Raw genomic sequence first — 21695 nt, forward strand, 5'->3', positions numbered from 1 at the left:
GGAATGACAGCATGACATCGGTTACAATACCCCATTAGCACATCCAGATTTCAAGATCACTTTTTCCAGAAGTGAATTGTACTAAACAGAAGATTGGTTTTTCTGTGAATTCTACACAATCACATCATTAATGCCTGCAGAGCACAAATAGTTCTCCTTCAGGTGATTTTTAGGCCGAGGTGATTGAATCCAAATCAGTTCGCTTGCATTTTGCAAAGGGATTTTGTGGAAATATTTGTTGCTGAAGATTTGTCTCATTGCCAGAGACAAATGAAGAGGTTAAAAATAGACAGAAACAGACAAAAGACAAAAAAAAAGTACATTCCGTGGTCAATCTCATGGAATAATTATCTAGTTTTCTACAGCCAGTACAGAATGTTCCCACCATTAATCTAATGGTAAGAATAGCAGGTCCAGGTTTCCAATATGCAATTTTCACAGCATAGAAGTCACAACCGATCTTGACTGCCAAATAATAGTTTGCCTACTCTTCATTCCTAACAGCACCAAAAAATCTCATGGCTAATTACATTCAAATTATTGCACTTCCTACTGAAGTTTATGCTAAACATTCACTCAGAACCAAAAGTTTAATATCATCCATAAATAATTTTTTTGTATGTGTGTCATACTCTGCCAGAGCCTTGGCAACCACTTTTATTCAAAGTGGTTGTCTTGGAGGAAAGATTCTGTCAGTGGTCCCCCACGTCCTTCCCACAGCGCAGTGTTTGTTTTTGTGAGGCCGAGTTGCGAGCTCGACACTCAACCCAGCACAGATGGAAAGCGTGTCCAGGAGCGGCCCAACTGAATTCTAACTCAGGAACCTTCGCTTCAGAGTCCAGCTCTGTGCCACCAGCTGGTCCATAAATAAATTAATTAACTATATTCATCTTCATGTCAAATCCAGGTGTTTGAGAAGGAAGCTCACTAAGAGAATCTTCCTCTTATATCATGCTTAACTCCAACGTATATATTAGCAATAGTTAGAAAAAAAAACTTCCTCCGAACTTTCACTCAGTAAAATTATCACAAGATGTAATTTTTAAAAGTCAGTTTAAAGCATTAGCCTAATGCAGTAATGTTCCAATTTACAATTGTAATGTGCAGTTTATATTTATTCATTTAATTGAAAATTTAAAGAAAACATCTGTCACCTCTAATTTCAGCATGTGCCAAGGCAAGTTATTTATTTGGAGATAAAGCACAGCAACAGGTCCTTCCGGCACACCATGCCCCCTGCAGCACAATTGCCCCCATGTGACCAATTAACCTGCTCACCCACGTGGGCGGAAACTGGAGCAGTTGGAAGTTCCCACCTGCTTCAAAAGGACAACAATTATACCACTGCCCAAGAAGAGTAGTGTGAGCTGCCTTAATGACAATCATCCAGCAGCACTCACAGCGATGAAGCATTTTGAGGGGTTGGTCATGGATTGAATCAACTCCTGCCTCAGCAAGGACCTGGGGTCACGGCAATTGGCCTATCACCATAATACAACGGGTGACCACTGGACTAAGTGTGTAAATGTAGGAGAGGACTATGTTGAAAAATAAATGTGCTAGGTTTTCTAAAATTGACTCCTACTTTAGACCATGAACTTATTAATCACCCCTTGTAGGTCTATGGCAGATGCAATCTCAGTGGCTCTTCACATCACCCTAGATCAACTGGACAATACATACACCTATGTCAGGATGCTGTTTGTTGACTATAGCTCAGTGTTTAACTTCATCATTTCAGAGTCCTGATCGATAAACTACAGAACCTGGGCCTCTGTACAACCCTCTGCTATTGGATCCTCGACTTCCTAACTTGAAAACGGCAATCTGTGCAGGTTGGTGATAATATCTCCTCTGCGGTGATGATCAACACTGGGGCACTTCAGGGATATGTGCTTAGCCCACTGCTCTACTCTCTCTATATCCATAACTACGTGGCTAGGTATAGCTCAAATGCCATCCATAAATTTGCTGAAGATACAACCATTGTTGGTAGAATCTCACATGGAGACGAGAGGGAGTACAGGAGCAAGATATACCAGCTAGTTGAGAGGTGATGCAGCAGCAACCTTGCAGTCAACATCATTAAGACTAAAGAGCTGATTGTGGACTTCAGGAGGGGGAAGATGAGGGAACATGAACCAATCCTCATAGAGGGATCAGAAGTGGAAAGAGTGAGCAATTTCAAGTCCCTGAGGATCTAACCAGGTCTCAACATATAGATGCAGCTATAAAAAAGGTGAGACAGTGGCTATATTTCATTAAGAATTTGAGGAGATTTGGCTTGTCACTTAAAACAATCAAACTTCTACAGATCTATCATGGAGAGCATTCTGACAGGCTGCATCACTCTCTGGGATGGGAGGGGGTTGCTATTGCACAGGATCGAAAGAAGCTGATTGAATGTTGTTAAATTAGTCAGCTCCATCTTGAGTACAAGCTTCCATAATATCCAAGATATCTTCAAGGAGCGGTGCTTCAGAAAGACGGCATTCATTATTAAGGACTCTCATCACCCTCTTCTTATTATTGCCATAAGGAAGGAGATACAGCAACCTGAAGACACACACTCAGCGATTCAGGAACAGCTTCTTCCCCTCTGCTACCTGATTTCTAAATGGGCATTGAACCCATGAACACTATCTCACTTTTTAAAAAAATATATTATTTTTGTTTTTGCACTATTTTCAATTTATCTATTTAAATATATATATATATATATATATATACACATACTTACTATAATTGACGTACTTTTTTTCTGTATTAACATGTATTGCATTGTAGTGCTGCTCCTAAGTCTACAAATTTCACGACATATACCAGTGATATTAAACCCAATTCTGATTCTGAACTCTGCTTCGCCTCTTCAAATAGGGCAATAAGTCTTTTGCATTCCTTGAGCCAACAGAAGTTCCAGGTTTAATATCCCATACAAAAGCTTTTAAAGTATAGTATGAAGTGCCTTTCAATATAATGTGCTCAATACTCTGGATTAAGACCTAAATAGTTAAACTTTTGACTCAGTAGCAAGATAAGTGATTATACCAAAGCAATGGTATAATTTTGTTCTTTAATTTGTTGAATTCCCTTCTCTCAAACTCATGTCTTGTGGCAGCTTGCGAGTAAACAAGGCAGGCTCAAAGAGGTTATAAGGAATGTGGTTATGAATTCACTATAAATAGCAAACAAATAAAACCAATACCTTTCAGTCTATGATGATAAATGTATCACCAAGGGAGGCTGAGTCGCAATTGTTTCTGGGCAGTGAGAATATTTATTGGACCTCACAGACAACTAAGATTTCTACCACTTGCTTGTCATAATTTTTTTTAAAAGCTAAGTCTTTTTTAACAGTTGCCTAATATCCTCACTAAATAACTTAGATAGCTTCTCTCTCACCTGGCTTCACCTATCACCTGCCAGCTTGTACTCCCTCCCTACCACTAGCTTCTTAATCTGGCTTTTTCCCATGCCATTTCCAGTTCTGATAAAGGATCTCAGCCCAAATCATCGACTGTTTATTCCTCTCCATTGCTGCTGCCTGACCTGCTGAGTTCCTCCAGCATTTTGTGTGCATTATTCTGGACTTACAGAATTTGCAGAGTCTCTTGTGTTTATAATTTAGAAAGCTTTTATACATAAAATTAACACATTTTACAAATTATCACAGCATTTTGTTGCAAAAGTTAAAACTCTGTAAAACCACTTGGAATAAACAACTTCCAGACAATAGCATTATTCCAAATCAAAATTCTTCATCACTGCACTCTCATCCCCAACCAATAAGACTCCACAACATTACTGAGAAACACTTCTCTCTGCCTACTTGCACAGAAACTTCTAAAAGGTACAGTATTTAAATTTACTTTTAAGTGGCATTGCAAGAATACTGAAAGGAGTGGATTCAACTCTTCCTCCTGACTTCATAAAGGAGACTAAGGCCTGGCCTTGGAATGCCTGAAAAATACTCTGACTAAAGGAGAAATTGTTTCCTTTTCTTCCTGATGCACCATCAATAACTCTCAGAGACGGGAGGCGAACGATGGGCTTTTATTAGCTGCAAGACACCATGATTAGCAGCAAGAGACCACCACACAACATCCTGGAGACTGAGGGAGGAGCAGTGCCTCCAACTGCCTTTATACAGGGGTCTGTGGGAGGAGCCACAGGAGCAGTCAGCAGAGGGGCGTGGCCAGACAGGTATATGTAGTTCACCACACTTCCCACCTCATGTCTGATAAATTTGTACAAAAAGTTCCAATGACCCCAGTTCCTCCATTCACCCAAGGATTTAATGATGATTGGAAATATACTATAAGCACATCAATTTTTTTGTGTGGCTGTATTTCGCTGGTATCTTACATTTGCTTGCTATCTTGTATGTGTTATGTGCGCTTTGTGCTGTGTGTGACTGTTAGTACTGTGTTTTGCACCTTGGCTCTGGAGTAATGCTATCTCAATTGGCTGTATTCATCGGTATTTATGTTTGGTTGAATGACAACTAAACCTTGAAAATAAATGAAATCCAGATTTCTATTTGAGTACTAAAGGATTTTAACCAATTAGAGGTGCACCAGAGAATTGGTTTTTACCGCTTGTCCTAACCCTAACTGAAGAATGTACTTGCTGTGTCACTTGGGGCTAAATGGAATGAGATGGAATGAGTCTCAGTTGGTAATAGTAGTTCTATCTCTTGGTTTCCTTTTAATAACCCAGCAGAGATAAACAACCAGCCTGAAATATCGTGATCCTGCCAGGCTGAGGTATCAGATTATTGCAGAGATTGGACCTTGCTCCAGTGTTTCCATTGTCAAGTTTGTATTACTGAAGTAACATTGGCACAAAGGAAAGAAACAATTCAAATCTATAACCCTGAACAATTATGCTCACATTATCTGATAATAAGCAAGGGAGAGATGCTTGATATATTTGAAGGAGTTAATGAATTCAGGATGGTCAGTCCAACATAATTGAAGCACGATGTACACAATGCTTTATAATTTCACTGGCAGTGTGCATGTAACTACATAATGGCCTCACATTCTCATTTAAAGACTATTATTGCTTTGAAAATGTTAAGAGATTAGCAATACAATCCAGAAGGTATTCGTAGATTTATAATTAGAAAATGCACAAAAGAAGAATGATAGGGTGAAAATTAATCTGAGCTAAAATAATTGCAGTCGTCTTTCTTGGATAAATTTCTTCTTGAGATTAGGTATTTCAATTAGATTTCTAACAGTTTGCAACTTTTATTCTTTTTATAGCTTATCAAACAGTTTTCGAATGAAACTGCAGACCAGTTTTACAAAGTAGCGATGCTATAAAATATCTTACAGATCTTTAAATAGTGGTGGAAAGAACATATTCAAGTTTATTGCCATTTAACTATGTACATGTGTACTGTTAAAGGAGACGTTTCTCAGGATCAGGGTGTAAAGCACAGTAATACACAAAACACACAGATAACACACAACAACTCAGGAAAGAAAGGATAAAATCTACAAATGAATTACACATAAATAGACAAAGTAAAGTGCATAAATTAAATATTGTCAGATACAGAACAGATTAAGCAGTGACACTTCCAATGCATTTCAGCAGGGAGTTCAAAAGCCTAATGGCCTGAGGGAAGAAACTGTTTCCCATCCAAACTGTTCTTGTTTTTGTGCATCACAATATCCAGCCTGATGGTAGAAGGTCAAAGAGGACTTTCTATGAAGATTTGAGCTTTTATACCTGGTCAGTGCTGAGTTAGACTTTGTGAGGCACATTAAGTAAACCCATTGGCTGTTGAGCCCCAAGGAGATGAGCAAGAAATTGCCAAGCATAACACTGCTTCTTTCAATTCAACTGCTGCCAATTTATTTGAAGTTTTGACTGCATGCTATAGTGTTTTATGCCACTTGTCAAACTGCATGAGCGTTGCATGCACATAGTAAAACAACAAAGAAGACAGCTGATAATACAAACTCTCAAATCGTCCTGACTTGTTCCTTGATCTATCAAAATCAGTCCAATCTATCCTGCTAACACACAATGTGTCTATTTAGAAGACAAGCAATTGATAGGAGTGTCTCACTCGCACCTCAACTGCACAATTCACAAACAGTTTCAAATACTCGGTAGTTTGTTGGGAATTGAGGATGAGAAAGTCTCAAATAAGAGCTATACATTAATTTCCAATTAAGATTGCAAGTGTAGTGTGACAGATATCTGCCCATAATTTTTTCTTCTTCCCCCTCCCCCACTTCATTGGGTAGGAGATATAAAAGCTTGAAAGCAAGTTACCACCAGTGAAGAAATGCTTCTATTCTGCTGTTATAAAACTATTAAACAGACCTAGAGTACAACGAGATGAATTTTTGCCCTCACCATCTACCTCATCACGGCTTTGCACCTTGTTTTCTGCGTACAATGCCCTTGGGCTGTAGCTGTGACACTTAATTCTACATTCTGTCATTTTCTCTTGTACGTCAAAGTACTGATGTGATGAAATTTATTTAAAGTCACCAGTAAGAGCAGTGCGCAAGAGACCATCTTGCCAGCAGCGGCAGAGGGGGTATTGGCCAGGTGTGCTTGCCCTCCATGTGTTAGGCTGCATGACTGAGAGCAACATCATTAAAAACACAGCAGCTCAGCCAAGCAATAGAGTCAGAAGCAGAATCAGGTTTATTACTGCTGATATATCAGATGAAATTTGTTGTTTTGTGGTAACAAAACAGGTTGGATTTGTCATGTGCATAAGTACCTTAAGTGTAGTGGCAAAATTAGATCCAAACACAAGCATAACAATTGACGCCAGCCAACTCCAGGCAGAATTGTTATACTTGTGTGACACGCCCACAGCTTCAATGATTGCTCCAAAGAGTCAAATTCCTTATTTTGTTCCTTTATTAGCAATTAGCAAGCACACAATTGAGCATTATCTCAGCAGTCAGCAAAGGTATGACTGTGGTGAACTACATATACCTGTCTGGACACGCCCCCTGATGACTGCTCCTGTGGCTCCTCCCACAGACCCCTGTATAAAGGTGATGGAGGTCTGAGCCCGGCCTCTCAGTCTCCAGGATGTAGTATGGTGGTCACTCACTGCTTGTTCCTTCTTCCAGTCAATAAAAGCCGATACCTCGCTTTTACGTCTCAGAGTGAGTGATTGATGGTGCATCAATGACCTCTGCCGGGTCTAAGCTACAAATGGCCACAAAATAAGCATGAATGCTTATTCCGAGCAACACACGTAAAATGCTGGAGGAACTCGGCAGGCCGGGCAGCATATATGGAGAAAAATACAGTCGACATTTCGGGCCAAAGACCTTCGGCAGGACTGGAAAAAAAAATCATCTGTACTTTTTTCCAAAGGTGCTGCCTGGCCTGCTGAGTTCCTCCAGCATTTTGTGTGTGCTGCTCGGATTCCCAGCATCTGCAGATTTTCTCTTGTTGAAACACTTACTCCCTTTGCTTTTATCACACCCCCACTAATGTGACTAGTTACCATAACAAGCACACTACACCGAATACATGGCTCCTACAGTGAGGGACAGGTACAATAAAAAACACTTGTTTGCAACAGTATAAGTAGTTCCAGACATTACAAAAAAAAATAGAACAAGAGATAAAAGAAAACAGCAAAACAAAACACAGAGACAAGTCCACGGTACTGCAAAAATGATCCATTGTGCTTCGTTGCTAAGGCCAGGTTACGGTTGTGTAGTTCAGTCAAAGAACGTGATGGTTGGAAAAAAAGAGCTGCTTCTAAAGGGGCTGGTGCGAGACTTTGGGCTTTGGTACCTCCTGCCTGTCAGTAGTAACAAGACGAGGGCATGAATGACACAGATGGTGGAGACCCTTGCTGACAGAAGCCAGTTTCTTGAGGCAGTACTCTTTGTTGATACTGTCGTGGTAGTGAAGGCTGTTGTGTTGTTGAATGCGGTTCGTGGCTTTGGTGAGTGAGATAGAAAACACTGACTGCGAATAAGTATGCTAATTATTTATTTCCAAACTGTAAAAATTCAACCAAACATCCCTGTCCCCCAAGTTACAGAAACTACAAAACTAAATATTCAACAAACAGATACTGAGTTAAAAGTGCATGGGAAGCATACCTTCCCAAGTGTTCTGTGCCGTGAGCCCCGGAGACAAAGGAAAAGAGAAAGAAGCTCCCACACATGCTACTATACACTTACCAGACAACCAATGGGAAGAGGAGCTGCAGTTTCTAAACTAACCAATCACAACGGAAACAACTTTCAGCAAGCAGATAAGCTACACCCCCACAGAATAGCTGTGCCTGTGATGGATCGGGCTATGTCCACTACGTCCGAATTGCCATACCATGCCATGGTGCAACTTGTCAGGATTCTTTCAACAGTGCATATGCAGAAGCTTGCTAGAGCATTCGGTGATCTGCCAAATCTCCTTAAAGTCTTGAGAAAGTACAGGGATTGGTGTATCTTTTTGTGTACTGAGGCAGGTCATTCAAAATGTCGATAGCCAAGGAGAAGCTGCAGAGGGTTGTAAATCTAGTCAGCTCCATCTTGGGTACTAGCCTACAGAGTACCCAGGACATCTTCAAGGAGCGGTGTCTCAGAAAGGCAGCATCCATAATTAAGGACCTCCAGCACTCAGGGCATGTCCTTTTTTCACTGTTACCATTAGGCAGGAGGTACAGAAGCCTGAAGGCACACACTCAGCGATCCAGGAACAGCTTCTTCCCCTCTGCCATCCTATTCCTAAATGGACATTGAACACTTGGACACTACCTCACTTTTCTTTAATATATAGTATTTCTGTTTATTGCACAATTTTAATCTATTCAATATACATATACTATGCGAAGAATACTGAATGAGATTTACTTATTTGTTATTATTTTATCTTTTTCTCCTATATTATATATTGCATTGAACTGCTGCTGCTAAGTTAACAAATTTCATGTCACATGCTGGTGATAATAAACCTGATTCTGATCTGAAGCTCTCTCCACCAAAAGAAACGGCATATGGTTAAAAGAATCAGTACATTTGTGAATGGTTTTGGAGCAGTGCTTAGCCACACAGCTGTACAATATGGAAGTAGGCCTTTTAGCCCTCAGCATCCACAGGGACACACATCTAAACTAACTGGCTCATAGCATTTGACCTACACCCTTCCACACTGAGGTGATTCACATGCTCATCAAGACACACCAAAGACTGGAAGAAAGTCCTCCTGTGACAGAGAAGGCTGTATTGACTCAATTTCATGGCCACAGATGCTTTCAAGAAGAATTCCTTTATTCATTCGTGGCATGTGGTCTTTAATAGCTAGGCCAATATTTACAATTCAAAGATCAAAGTAAATGGATTATCGAAGTACATATATGTCACCATCTACAAACCTGAAATTCATTTTCTTGCAGGCATACTCAATAAATCCATAATAGAACAATAATCATAACATAGTCAATGAAAGACCGCACCAACTTGGTTTACTGGTGCTATTTTGGAGACGTTTTCATCCAAGATATTTATCATCCACTTGTACTTGAAAATGTGGTGCTGAGCCATCTTCTGGAAACACTCTAGAGTTTCTGGTGAAGGTGTTCCTTTACAAGAGGTGAAGGGGGGGGGGGGGGGCTGAGGAGGGGTGTTGTCAGTTCCAATGAAGATGTACTTCCAGGTGAAGATGCCATGCAATTTGGAGGGAAAATTGAAGATGCCTTTGTTCTCATGTATTTCATCATCTGTGTTACAAGAATAACAAGATGAGTAGCTACAATACATTTCGTACAGGGTATGTACACAGTTCTTGGTACACTAATGGTGAAGGGGGATTAAGTGATTAGATGGGCTGATAGGATGCCAGCGAACTGGACTGCTTTGTTCTAGATGGCATCGAGAATCTCAAGTGCTGGTCCAGAAGGTCTCTGGCACACAGTGCAGTTTACAGCCCAATGTTGCATTTCAATATCACAGAGTCTGGTTACTTGAGGAGAGATGAGGTCATCCCTTTTTATCTTGGAGAATAGGGAGAAAAGGCACATGGATTAGGTAAGGCAAGGAATTGTCCCATAGTTTAGGAAATTACATCAACACTGAACTGATCCCATTACCTATGGACTCACTTTCAAGGACTCTATAAATAATGTTCTCAGCATAATTTATTTACTTATTATTGTTGCAACATGAGGAAATCTGTAGATGCTGGAAATTCAAGCAACACACACAAAATGGTGTTCAGCGAAATGGTCTCCCAGCCTACATTGGGTCTCACCAATATATAAAAGGCCGCACCGGGAGCACCGGACATAGTATACCACAGTTCACCTACCACCCCACCAGCCTCCGGGTCCAACGTATAATTTTCCATAACTTCTGCCACCTCCAACGGGGATCCCACTACCAAGCACATCTTTTCCTCCCCCCCCCCCCCCCTTTGTGCTTTCCGCAGGGATTGGTCCCTACGCAACTCCCTTGTCCATTCGTCCCCCCCATCCCTTCTCACCGATCTCCCTCCTGGCACTTATCCTTGAAAGCGGAACAAGTGCTACACCTGCCCTTACACTTCCTCCCTCACCACCATTCAGGGCCCCAGACAGTCCTTCCAGGTGAGGCGACACTTCACCTGTGAGTCGGCTGGTGTGGTATACTGCGTCCGGTGCTCCTGGTGTGGCCTTTTATATATTGGTGAGACCCGACGCAGACTGGGAGACCGTTTCGCTGAACACCTACGCTCTGTCTGCCAGAGAAAGCAGGATCTCCCAGTGGCCATACATTTTAATTCCACGTCCCATTCCCATTCTGATATGTCTATCCATGGCCTCCTCTGCTGTCAAGATGAAGCCACACTCAGGTTGGAGGAACAACACCTTACATACCATCTGGGTAGCCTCCAACCTCATGGCATGAACATTGATTTCTCTAACTTTTGTTAATGCCCCTCCTCCCCTTCTTACCCCATCCCTGATTTATTTATTTCCCCCTCCTTTCTTCTTCTCTTTGCCTGTACTCCATTTCCCTCTGGTGCTCCCCTCCCCCTTTCTTTCTCCCTAGGCCTCCTGTCCCATGATCCTTTCCCTTCTCCAGCTCTGTATCCCTTTTGCCAATCACCTTTCCAGCTCTTAGCTTCACTCCCCCCCCCCCCCACTCCCTCCTGTCTTCTATCATTTCGGATTTCCCCCACCCCACCTACTTTGAAATCTCTTACTACCTTTTCTTTCAGTTAGTCCTGACAAAGGGTCTCAGCCCGAAATGTCGACCGTGCTTCCTCCTATAGATGCTGCCTGGCCTGCTGCGTTCCACTAGCATTTTGTGTGATATACTTATTATGCTTATTTGTTTCTCATTCTGTATTTGCTCAGGTTGTCATCTTCTGCACATTGGTAGTTTGTCTGCTTTTGTTCATGTGTAATTTTTCAGTGATTTAATTGTGTTTCTTCATATCTGCAAGAAAACGAATCTCAGATGACATGCACATGCTTTGATAATAAATGTCCTTTGAACTTTCAACTTTCAACTTGAAATGAAAGACCTGTTGCCTCTACCATCTTGGGCAATGCATAGCAACACTGATATATGCAAGTACTTAGATTTGAGGATGACAAAGGTTCTATTGTGTCAGATGACAGACATTTGTTACCAAAGTCTATTTTAAAGTTTAGAAAGTTGAGCCAAGTCTAGAGGGCTTAACACGAGAGCCATTTGAAACTCAATTGCACCACTTCATTGTTATGATCACAAAGGATTCGTGAAATGCATATGTGGAACTTAATACATGAATTATGCTACAGGCCATCTTTTGTGAAAGGTGCTGCCTGGGTACTACAGGAGTAAGAAGAAAAATTACAGCAATAATCTTGCAGTAAACTACAGTGATCTGTTCAATACTTATTATAAATCTTTTATTCAAAGCTGGCATTTTTGTATTTGCTCATTAAAAGACTACAAGTTTTAGAGTAGAGAAAACCACTCCTACTTCAGAGATTGGACTTTGGTTTCTGCAATGAGGATACATGTAGATTGTGAAGAGGTCTGAACAAGAATACTGGGAATATGAGCTTCCATCCAGTAGCCGGAGCGCTTTGATCCGCTGAAACTGAAAAGCCTTGGCCAAGAGCAGAGCGGACTGGTGAAAGTCCCAGAAAACAGAATATATATCTGTTCTAACAGTTGAAGAATATCAAATCCAGACTTTTAGAACATGAAGTTTCCAGGAAGGATAGGACCTCAAATGAAAAAAAAGTCAAATTATATTGGACCGTCAGATGACAGTTCCAATTCTTATGGTTAGAGCTGAATGAGATCCTTTACAGAAGAGGCAAAGAATAGTTATATACTGTTGAGTTTCAGTATAGTTGAGCACCAGGAACTTCAATGACGAATCACGTCACAAGTAAGATCCTGCAGTTTACCTGTTAACAGGTGTCTGGTTCATTGTAACATCCCCCATCCCCCATTCTGACCATCTGCCATGACACCAGAGGAAAGGAGTGATGCCACTACAAAAGTGTCCCAGTATTAGCAACCTAGGCAATTTATTGTTTATATTTATTCTAAAGGGAACAGGCACAGAAAATTGTGACGTCTTTCTTCATAGAAAGGCCAAAGGTTGCAATGGATATTCATCATCCTGGACCAGGGAACCTTTATTGCTAAGCGCAGTTGGCACTTCCAGAGAGCAAAGAGTTGTTTTTGAGTAAGTTAAACGTCCAACCAATATTCTTTGTTCAGCTTTTTGTTATAAACAAGGACCTGTTTTCAGTTCTTAAAAGTAAATTACAAGCAGTAATCAGTCCGAAGTTAAAAAGAGACCCTTGCAAACAAACAGCTCTATCTATAGAGTAGCGGCTGTTTGCCCGTAGCACAGTGCTGGCTGCTCAGGAGATGCAGTGTAAGACAATGGGGTTAAGTTAACTGGGCTTGTATCAAACCAGACAAAATTGCCTAAAGTTTTTTAGTTCAAGGAAGTTTGCAGATCAGACTGATACTATCATTTAGCACATCATAGCTGATCTATCAATAGTTCAGAGATTGTGTACTCAGAAAGTCAGCCCTCACAGCACTGAAGTTGGGTGTATGGGATTTCTGTCTCCAGAAACCTTTAGACTATCTGTGTGAAGCCACCAAGTAACAAGAAAAATGGTATAAATATCAGAGAGCAGTCTGGCTTGTTAGGAATGGTCAAGGAACAACAAGAAGATTGACAGACAGATGGGATGACTAGAATCCATTTCTCTGCCTTCAAGTTCTGCAATGAATGCCTTGTTTATCTGCAACTCATTGGTATGTCTTTTTAGCTAATAAGAATTGTGCCTGTGTTTTGGATATCATTTGCAATTTGGAAATATTTTACAAGACAGAAATCCTCTGCAGGTTTTAAATGTGTTTTCAGAATTTTACCTAAATGTAAATGTGCATCACTAAAAATAAATAAACTGTGTTTAAACTCCTTTGTTAGCTGGAAGTATCTCCTCTCTGGTAGGCAAGGGGAACACACCACTCAAATACTGGGCATTGGCAGCTAAACTTGCCATGAAGGATAAACAGAGAAGTGATCTAGCCTTTGAAGGTTAGATGGCTACAATATAACCTCCCTTTACTAAGGGGACCCCATTGCTATATATATATATTGGATATGGCTTAAGACCTTCATTGGAGTTCAGAACGTCACGGACAGGAAACCCAATACCATCACAAAGGAAGTATGTTACTGGCTTTCCAGTGTCCACCACCATCTCTCCCTTTCTGTCTGCTGAGCTGGTTAGAACACAAACACGAGAACACACACACACACACACACACACACACACACACACACACACACACACACACACACACACACACACACACACACACACACACACACACACACTCACTCTGATCTCCCTGCGGTAGCGGGGATAGAACAGCGGTTGCTAATCTTTCTAATGACTTCTTTTCAATACCATTAAGTAAGGGGACTGTGGAACTATGTTGGGAACCTCTGGGATAGAGATTTGAGAGGGAAAAGTGAAATTTATGGCTATGTAATTACAATTCTTTATACCTGTTACCCTATTCTTTCAATAGATTTCCAGCGGTATCATAGAGGAAACTACTGCCTGTGGTTTACGAAATCTCCTTGAAAATAAGCCTGAGACAATTGCCTTCATCTCAGTCCCAAGAGACTCACTGCTCGAGCCCAAGCCCAAGTTTACTCATCCATCTTCCCCAGCCAAATTGAAACAGTTGAATCAAATCCCTTTTTTTTCCAGGAAGTCTTGGCAAATTATGCAATAGCTTTTCAAACAATGGGAAATTTAAAGTAGCTCATTTAAATTGCTGCCAAGGACAAGAAGTGGTTAGCTGACCTGTGCCAAGTGGTGTCCAAACACACTAGGTAAATCATTACCAGCTCAAGTTCCAAATCCATTTCCATTTGTAAAGTTGCAAACATCTCATTCTACCAAGTGTCATCTAACTGACTGAAAAGAGGAGATTTTGGAGAACGAAGAAAAAAGACAATCATGTGGTAATCAGTAACGGAAGTACTTTCTGTGAAGCCAGCAACAGTACAATGTACCGTAATTTAATTCTTTCTTTGAAACTCTACTTTAGCAAATTAACAATGATGCAGCAACAGGTGACTTGTCGCGTTAAGTCGGCAATGAACTGTAGCAAAGCTCAGAAATGCTGCTCCAGGATTCAGCCTCTCTGTGGACAGCAGCTAAGCTTGGCATAATTCAAAGCTTTTTATTTGGAAAGAAACTATTTCAGCAGATAAAATTGAGTGTTATTTTTAGGTACTTATTTCAATTATTATTGGTTTGGATTTTCATGATTACACAAGCTTAGAAGTGTGGAGGCAAATTATGAAAGACAGTAAATCATTAGAAGCTTTATATAATCAGCCGTCTGAATGTAAAAAAATACAAATACATCAATCAATAGATATTGCCTGTTTTAATTCATATTTATTTGGCAATAACATCATATTCATAAGAAAATAATCACTGGAAAATACAATCTGTTTTGTTGTTACAAGAGTGCAGATTGATGAATACCATTTTTTAACAATTAAGATTATTTTCGTCTGTGTATGGGTGAAAATCCATTTCTGCCAAGACCAACAATAGCACAAGGAACTGCTACTGTAAAAGTGATATAATGGCTGCTTTGTAGGTTTCTTAATATTGACCGCTCAGTGTTTGAACTGAGTAATTACGGTAAGCTGTGTATTGTCTACCCTGTTTTCTCCATTATGTAGTCTTTGTAAGTCACCTTAAGTTGTATAATTACATGCCAAAAAAAATTCCAATGCTTCAAAGTTATCCATTTCAAGAGGTCTTGGTTAGCTATATGCAATTTAGCTTCAGCTAGTTTTCTTGGAGTGTTTAGAAATGGAGAAATAGCTCTTACAATTCAGTGACGGGGATATAAAAACATGCAATAGATCATGACTATAAAGTATTTTGAAGCAAAATAGAATTTCAGTCAGAATACTTGCCAAGTACCAAAGGTGAAGTAGATTCCCTATACTTCAACCAGAACATTTTACAAACTCATCAATAAAAATACAGACTCTATACAATTGAATGGACTTCAGATCTAACACCCTTTGTTTCTCATACTTTTTCCAACATGGTCATTTAGTGAGACTAAGATTTTCATTCATTGAATTTTAAATCTATTCTCTAGTTGCTAGGTATCTTTTGGTTGGCTCTGTATGTGATTTCAGAAACTTGTACCTAATGCTTTTTAGTTAAATAACACATAGACCGGGAGAACATAAAATTCCTTTTATTAACTCCAATGCTTCTAGTTATGCTTACTTTAATTCAACATACACACACGCGCACGCATGCACACAGTTACAGCGAACCAAATGGTTTTCTTCCATTTCTTACATTTATGATGTTATTATCCCACTACCCAACCTTCCTGCTATTAACACATTTTCCACTGTAAAACACCACAATATTTTCACCTTTTGATGTCAGTACTTTGCTAAAAAATTTATATTCTTTCATGGTAATTCACATTTAAATTACCAGTGGCATGTATAAATCTTAGAATAAGATCTTTAAGCACAATTATATGACTGCTGCCTGCTATATCGTTTCCTAATTGGTTTGAATTATGATGTCAATTCTTGATTAAATGTATTTAGGTTTCTAAATTGCATTCCATAACAAGAAAAGTCTATCAAGGTTCAGTCTAAAATGGATGACGTGCAAAACCTGGCTTTTGCTCCCAACACCACAATTATGGTACATCCTCTGAAGACTGCCGGTGATTAGAACCATTCAATTGCCACTTCCTGCTCAAATGTTACAAATCCATAGTTAACAAGTAAAGTAAAAATCACATGCAAACAAAATGAAACTAAATAATCTAAAACTTGAGGTTAGCTGTGATTCAGCAACTGGACAGCATTGCAGAGATGATGTATGCAGATTCTCAACAAGTCATTCTTACCTTGGCCATCATCCAACTTCCCTATTGTCTCAATCTGTTCCACCAGATCATTTGAGTTCCATGTGCTCATCCCTAGCAGAAGAGCATTTTTACTTTCCATCACCTCATCTGCAAATAGATGAAAGTTGCAACACAAACTGTTATTCATACTCTGTAAATGCCATTCATTTCTACCTTGGAACTGTGGTTCAGTAATAAAATTCAATTGTACAGGTTTAATTCACTGTTTAAAATATTCAAATATTCATTAAGTCAAAATGCATGAGAATTTTTAGAACATTTGCAAGTGCCCATTACTGATCCAGTGTCTGGCATAAGAGCTCCAACTGAAGCTCAATACATTTTAACAAGTGAATTTAAAATTATTCTGAAGGCCTTCCCATAATTATGGTTAAATATAATAAACAAACAATACAATGCCATTCAAAGCATATAAACTTTTAATCCTAATGTGGTTTTTGAGCAGACACCCTAGTTGTTTTGTAAAATGTTGGCAGCTGGTCGTCTTCATATGTTCACTGACAAATGACATCAGCAGATGGTTGCACAGCAACATTTTATCACTTACTTCATAGGTCCTAATTATACTCAACCCATAAGCTTATTACCTCTAACACCAGAAATGTTACAGCAAACGTAAATGATTTGAAAACAAACTCAAGCTCAAAAGCTGTGTGCGAATCATTCAGAAATTGTTTAGAGAAATAAAGCTATCGAACGATGTTCAGAGATATACTAGACTACAAGAACTTCTATGTTGCAATTGCTGTCTGAAGCTCTCCTGCCAGCTAAGAGAACTGTTGCCATTGCTATAAATGTGCTGAGGGAAAGAAAAAATCAGAATCTGAGACCTTTTGCTTTGGATGGCAGGTATACCATTTCAGTTCCACAATAGTGCCCACTGTGATAGTCAATTATCACAGACACCACTAGTAGGGGTGCAAGTGCACTGGAGCGTCCACCCAGAGAGTATGCAACACAGGCAGATGGTAAAAATCAATCATTGTGCCACACAGATTTGATTGCCATGCGACTATTTTGGAACTTGTTTCTCCTACTTTCTTCCATCCTTAATTCTGATTGATTAATTGATTACTCTCCATCTCAACAAAGAAACCTGTACGGAAGAGTTTTTCAAAGTGGTAAAGCTGTCGCACGGAGGCAGTTCCACTCTCTTCCCCTCAGAAGACCATGTCCAGTGGTACATGTAGTCATCATAACTGCGGTCGTCTTTGGTTGCAATGGATGGGATGACTTCTTCTGTGCCTTGTCACGCTCTTCCCCCTCTATGAAGCGTTGCAGAACTGCTTTCAAATTCTACTACTTAAAATATCAATTCTGTTCAATATCGTTGACTTCTTCTGGTAGCTGGTATAATTATAAATTACAATTGTAAAATAGGTTTAGCTGCCAATGTCTACAAAGAGTGATGTGGAAGGTACTGATAAATTTTGTCCTGACTTCAGGTTTTTATACAAATTCTTATGAGTCACAAGATTGTTGGTAAACATACCCCTTGGACAATAGGTGGTACAGTGGTGCAGTGGCTGTGATGGTATTGGGTTTGCTAACTGTGACATTCTAAATTCAAACCAAGACCTTAAGCATTATCTGATATAAATAGTCATGAGTACCCCCACTTAAGTGAGGTTATACTGCAACTACCCAAACTTCAAAAACTACTTCACTTCCTTGTTTATTCTCCTCAGTGAGTTTAGCTGCCCCTACCCACTCTACCATGGAGAAGATACTTCCAACTAATAAAGTAGTTTAAAACACAGTTCATTTATTTTCAGTGATACACCTTTAAATCCAAAACAAGTTCTTAAAACACATTTAAAACTCAAAAAGGAATTCTATCTTATAAAAGACTTCCTAAGTGCAAACCATTTTTAACACACACAAAGTATTTCCAAAACAGCGGTAAAACTCCTATTAGCTAAAAGGGCATACCAATGATGCAGATGAACCATTCATCCATCACTGAAATTGAAGGCAGAAGGAAGAACCCTATCTCATCCCATGTTCCTTTCATGCTTCTTGATGTTCTTTACCCCATTCCTGATTAACTTGAACTATTCCCATCATTTATACAGCTTCTTTGCCATGTGGGTAACTTCACACACATGTGCTATTTTCTCAGCTACCCTCTCTACAGAAAGTTGAAAGCTTCTTGGAGACACAGATCCTATCTATCCACAATTAATGCTGTGAAGCTGATTCCACAAGTATACAAACTTCCCAGCTATTAACAGACCAGTTACTAATATGCTAAGTGATTGTCTCATATGATCTACAAGCTTACTTGAATTAAACAACTTGTTCAGCATTGTCTACTTTGAAACAAGCCCAAATAAATAATCTATTGTCTTATACTGCACCGCTTGAGCAGCAATAAGACAGAGGTTGTTTGCAAAGCTGTGTTTTCATATTCAAGCTGATCGCTGCTTGCCATTTTGCATTAGTAACTGAAGACTGGCTCCCGTTTAAGACCAGAAGCTAAACAATAAATATTAGTTGGCAGTTTAACTTACAACTGTTTGATCTTTACATGTGGTATCTGCTGTGCTTAGCAAACTGGATGGCATCTGTTAGTCTCGCGAGACCATGGATCTGCGCCTGGAAAGTCTTGCTTCAGTCACCCTCTCCAGGGCGCAGGCCTGGACAAGGTTGTATGGAAGACCTGCAGTTGCCCAAGCAGCAAGTCTCCCCTCTTCATGCCACTGATGTTGTCCAAGGGAAGGGCAAGAGCCAATACAGCTTGGCACCAGTGTCGTCGCAGGAGTTGCCAGAACGAGGTTGAAGGCAACGTCGGACTGCCTTAGGGACTCCAGCTCCGGATTTGTCCTCAGGGTTTACTCCCGAAGCCTTCCCCATGAGTGGGTATGGCCACAAGGCAGCGGAGGTTTGAAATCAGAGTTTCCCTCTCTTAGATGGACTGCCTTCCCAGGCCGTCGAGCTCCATCTACCCAATGGAGAACTAAACCTGGCAAAAACAAGTGGGCCCCCGGCTCAAGAAGCGAATATCCATCACATGGGTAGTGCAGCTGTCTCACAGCTCCATCAACAGAATTTCAATTCTGTCCTGTGCTGTCTGTGTGAAGTTTGCACATACCTCCGTGACCATGTACAGTTAATGTAACATCACTACAGAGCCAGTTGTAAGGTTGTGATTCAATTCCTGCTGCTGCTGGGAAGGAGTTTGGACATTCTCCCTGTGACCACGTGGCTTTCCTGCTGGTACTCAGGTTTATTCCCGCATTCCAAAGATATACGAGTTAGAATTAGTAAGTTGTGAGCATGCTAGGTTGGCACCGGGAGCAAGTTTCTGAGAGAATCACTGGTGACGACTTTCCACAGAACAGCATGTGCCCAATGTCTAAACACTGTGAATTACTGGAAGTGTTATTAAGCACAGGCGTCTAACTTCTCACTCTACAAATTGACTCTGCCATTGAGTCCGGAAGTGACCCTAACCCTTCTTGTGCTGAGTAGCCAGATACACCTTGCATCTCATTCTGCAGCTTTAAGGCAGCTATGGAAGAAAAGTGCCATTCATTTGCCTGGGACTCACACTTTGCAATAAGAAACTAAGATTAAGAAGCAGTTATGATTGTTTTTGATTACTTTTGTTTATTTCACTTAATATTCCTATTATAATTATTTTAACTCAAGCAAGGGTTCCCAAGCTGTGGTCCATGGACCCCCCTCAGTTAGGGGTCCATGGCATAAGAAGGTTGGGAACCCCTGAACTAGAGAAACAGCCATCAGGTCAATACGTAAGCCGGGCTTTAAGTTGGACACTTAAGGGCTACTCTCCCTTTGCCAGTCATTAAGGACTGACTACCCAGGCAAAGCCTCAAGGTTGTTTTCAAGCAACCAGCCGCAAAAACAAAAACAAAAACATAGTGTGTTTCTTTAAGAAAGGAGGAAGTGAAAAAAGCAGGAATTTATAGATCAGTTAGCCTGACTTCAGTAGTTGTGACGAAGTTGGAGTCCATTATTAAGGATGAGGTTTCAGGGTACTTTGGGGTACATGATAAAATAGGCTGAAGTCAGCATGGGTTCCTTAAGGGAAAACCTTTCCTGACAAATTTGTTGGAATTCTTTGTAGAAAAAAACAGACAGGGCAGACAAAGGAGAGTCAGTGGATATTGCTTATTTCAATTTTTAGAAGGTCTTTCACAAGGTACTGCACATGAGGCTGCACAACAAGATGAGTTCATAGTATTACAGGAAAGATATTACCATGGGCTGAAGATTAGCTGAATGGCAGGTGTCAAAGAGTGCGAATAAATGGGGCCTTTTCTGGTTAGCTGCTGGTGACTAGTGGTATTCCACAGGGGCCAATGTTGGGACCGCTTCTTTTCATGTCATTTATCAATGACTTGGATGATGGAATTGATGGCATGACCAAGTGTAGGTGGAGGAGCAGGTAGTGTTGAGGAAACAAGGAGTCTGCCTTGGGAATTAAACAGATAAAGAGAATGAGCAAAGAAGTGGCGGATGGAATATAGTGTAACGAAGGATATGGTCATGCATTTTGATAGAAAGGATAAAGGCATAGTGTATTTTCTAAACAGGGAGCAAATGCAAATATAAGGAAGGTAAATGCAATATTATCATTCATTTCAAGAGGAGTAGAATATAAAAGCAAGGATGTAATGTTGAGGCATTGATCAGACTGCTCTTAAGAATATTGTGAGTGGATTTGGGCCCTTAATCAAAGAAAGGATGTGCTGGCATTGGAAATGGTCCGGAAGAAGCTCCCGAGAATGATGCCAGAAATGAAAGGGTTAACAATTGATGGCTCTGTGCCTCTACACACTGGAGCTTAGAAGGATAAGAGGGGAAATCTCACTGAAACCTCTCAAATGTTGAGAGACCTAAATAGAATGGACATTCAGAGAATTCTTCCTATAGGAGGGGAGTCTGGGATCAGAGGGCGTAGTCTCAGGATACAAGGACATCCCATAGAACAAAGATGAGGAAGAATTCCGTTAGCTGGAGGGTGGTGATCCTGTGGAATTCACTGCTTCAGAAGGCTGTGGAAGTCGTCATTGTGTATATTTAAAGCTGGGATTACTAGGTTCTTGAATAGTATGAGCATCAAAAGTTACATTGAGAACTTGGGAGAATGGCTTTGAGAGGGATAATAATTGGCCATGATGGAATGGCAGAGCAGACGCATTGGGCCTACCAGCCTAATTCTGCTCCTATGTCATATGGTCTTAGAGAGTTAAGGCTGTCTTTAAA

At 40.3% G+C, this 21695-nt stretch overlaps 1 protein-coding gene across 10 annotated transcripts in view; it reads right to left on the reverse strand.

Moving 5' to 3' along the window:
- Positions 1-21695, reverse strand: part of pitpnm3 (PITPNM family member 3) — a 626734-nt gene that overhangs the window by 336031 nt on the left and 269008 nt on the right. For 8 of the 10 annotated variants that reach the window (XM_073053473.1, XM_073053467.1, XM_073053472.1 and 5 more), the window contains one exon: positions 16440-16547. The exons of the other annotated variants lie outside the window; for them this stretch is intronic. In XM_073053473.1, the coding sequence (XP_072909574.1) occupies positions 16440-16547 (108 nt within the window). The remainder of the gene's footprint in view (positions 1-16439; positions 16548-21695) is intronic. 10 annotated transcript variants of the gene reach the window in all.

This window comes from Hemitrygon akajei, chromosome 8, assembly GCF_048418815.1.
Source record: "Hemitrygon akajei chromosome 8, sHemAka1.3, whole genome shotgun sequence".
NCBI lineage: Eukaryota > Metazoa > Chordata > Chondrichthyes > Myliobatiformes > Dasyatidae > Hemitrygon > Hemitrygon akajei.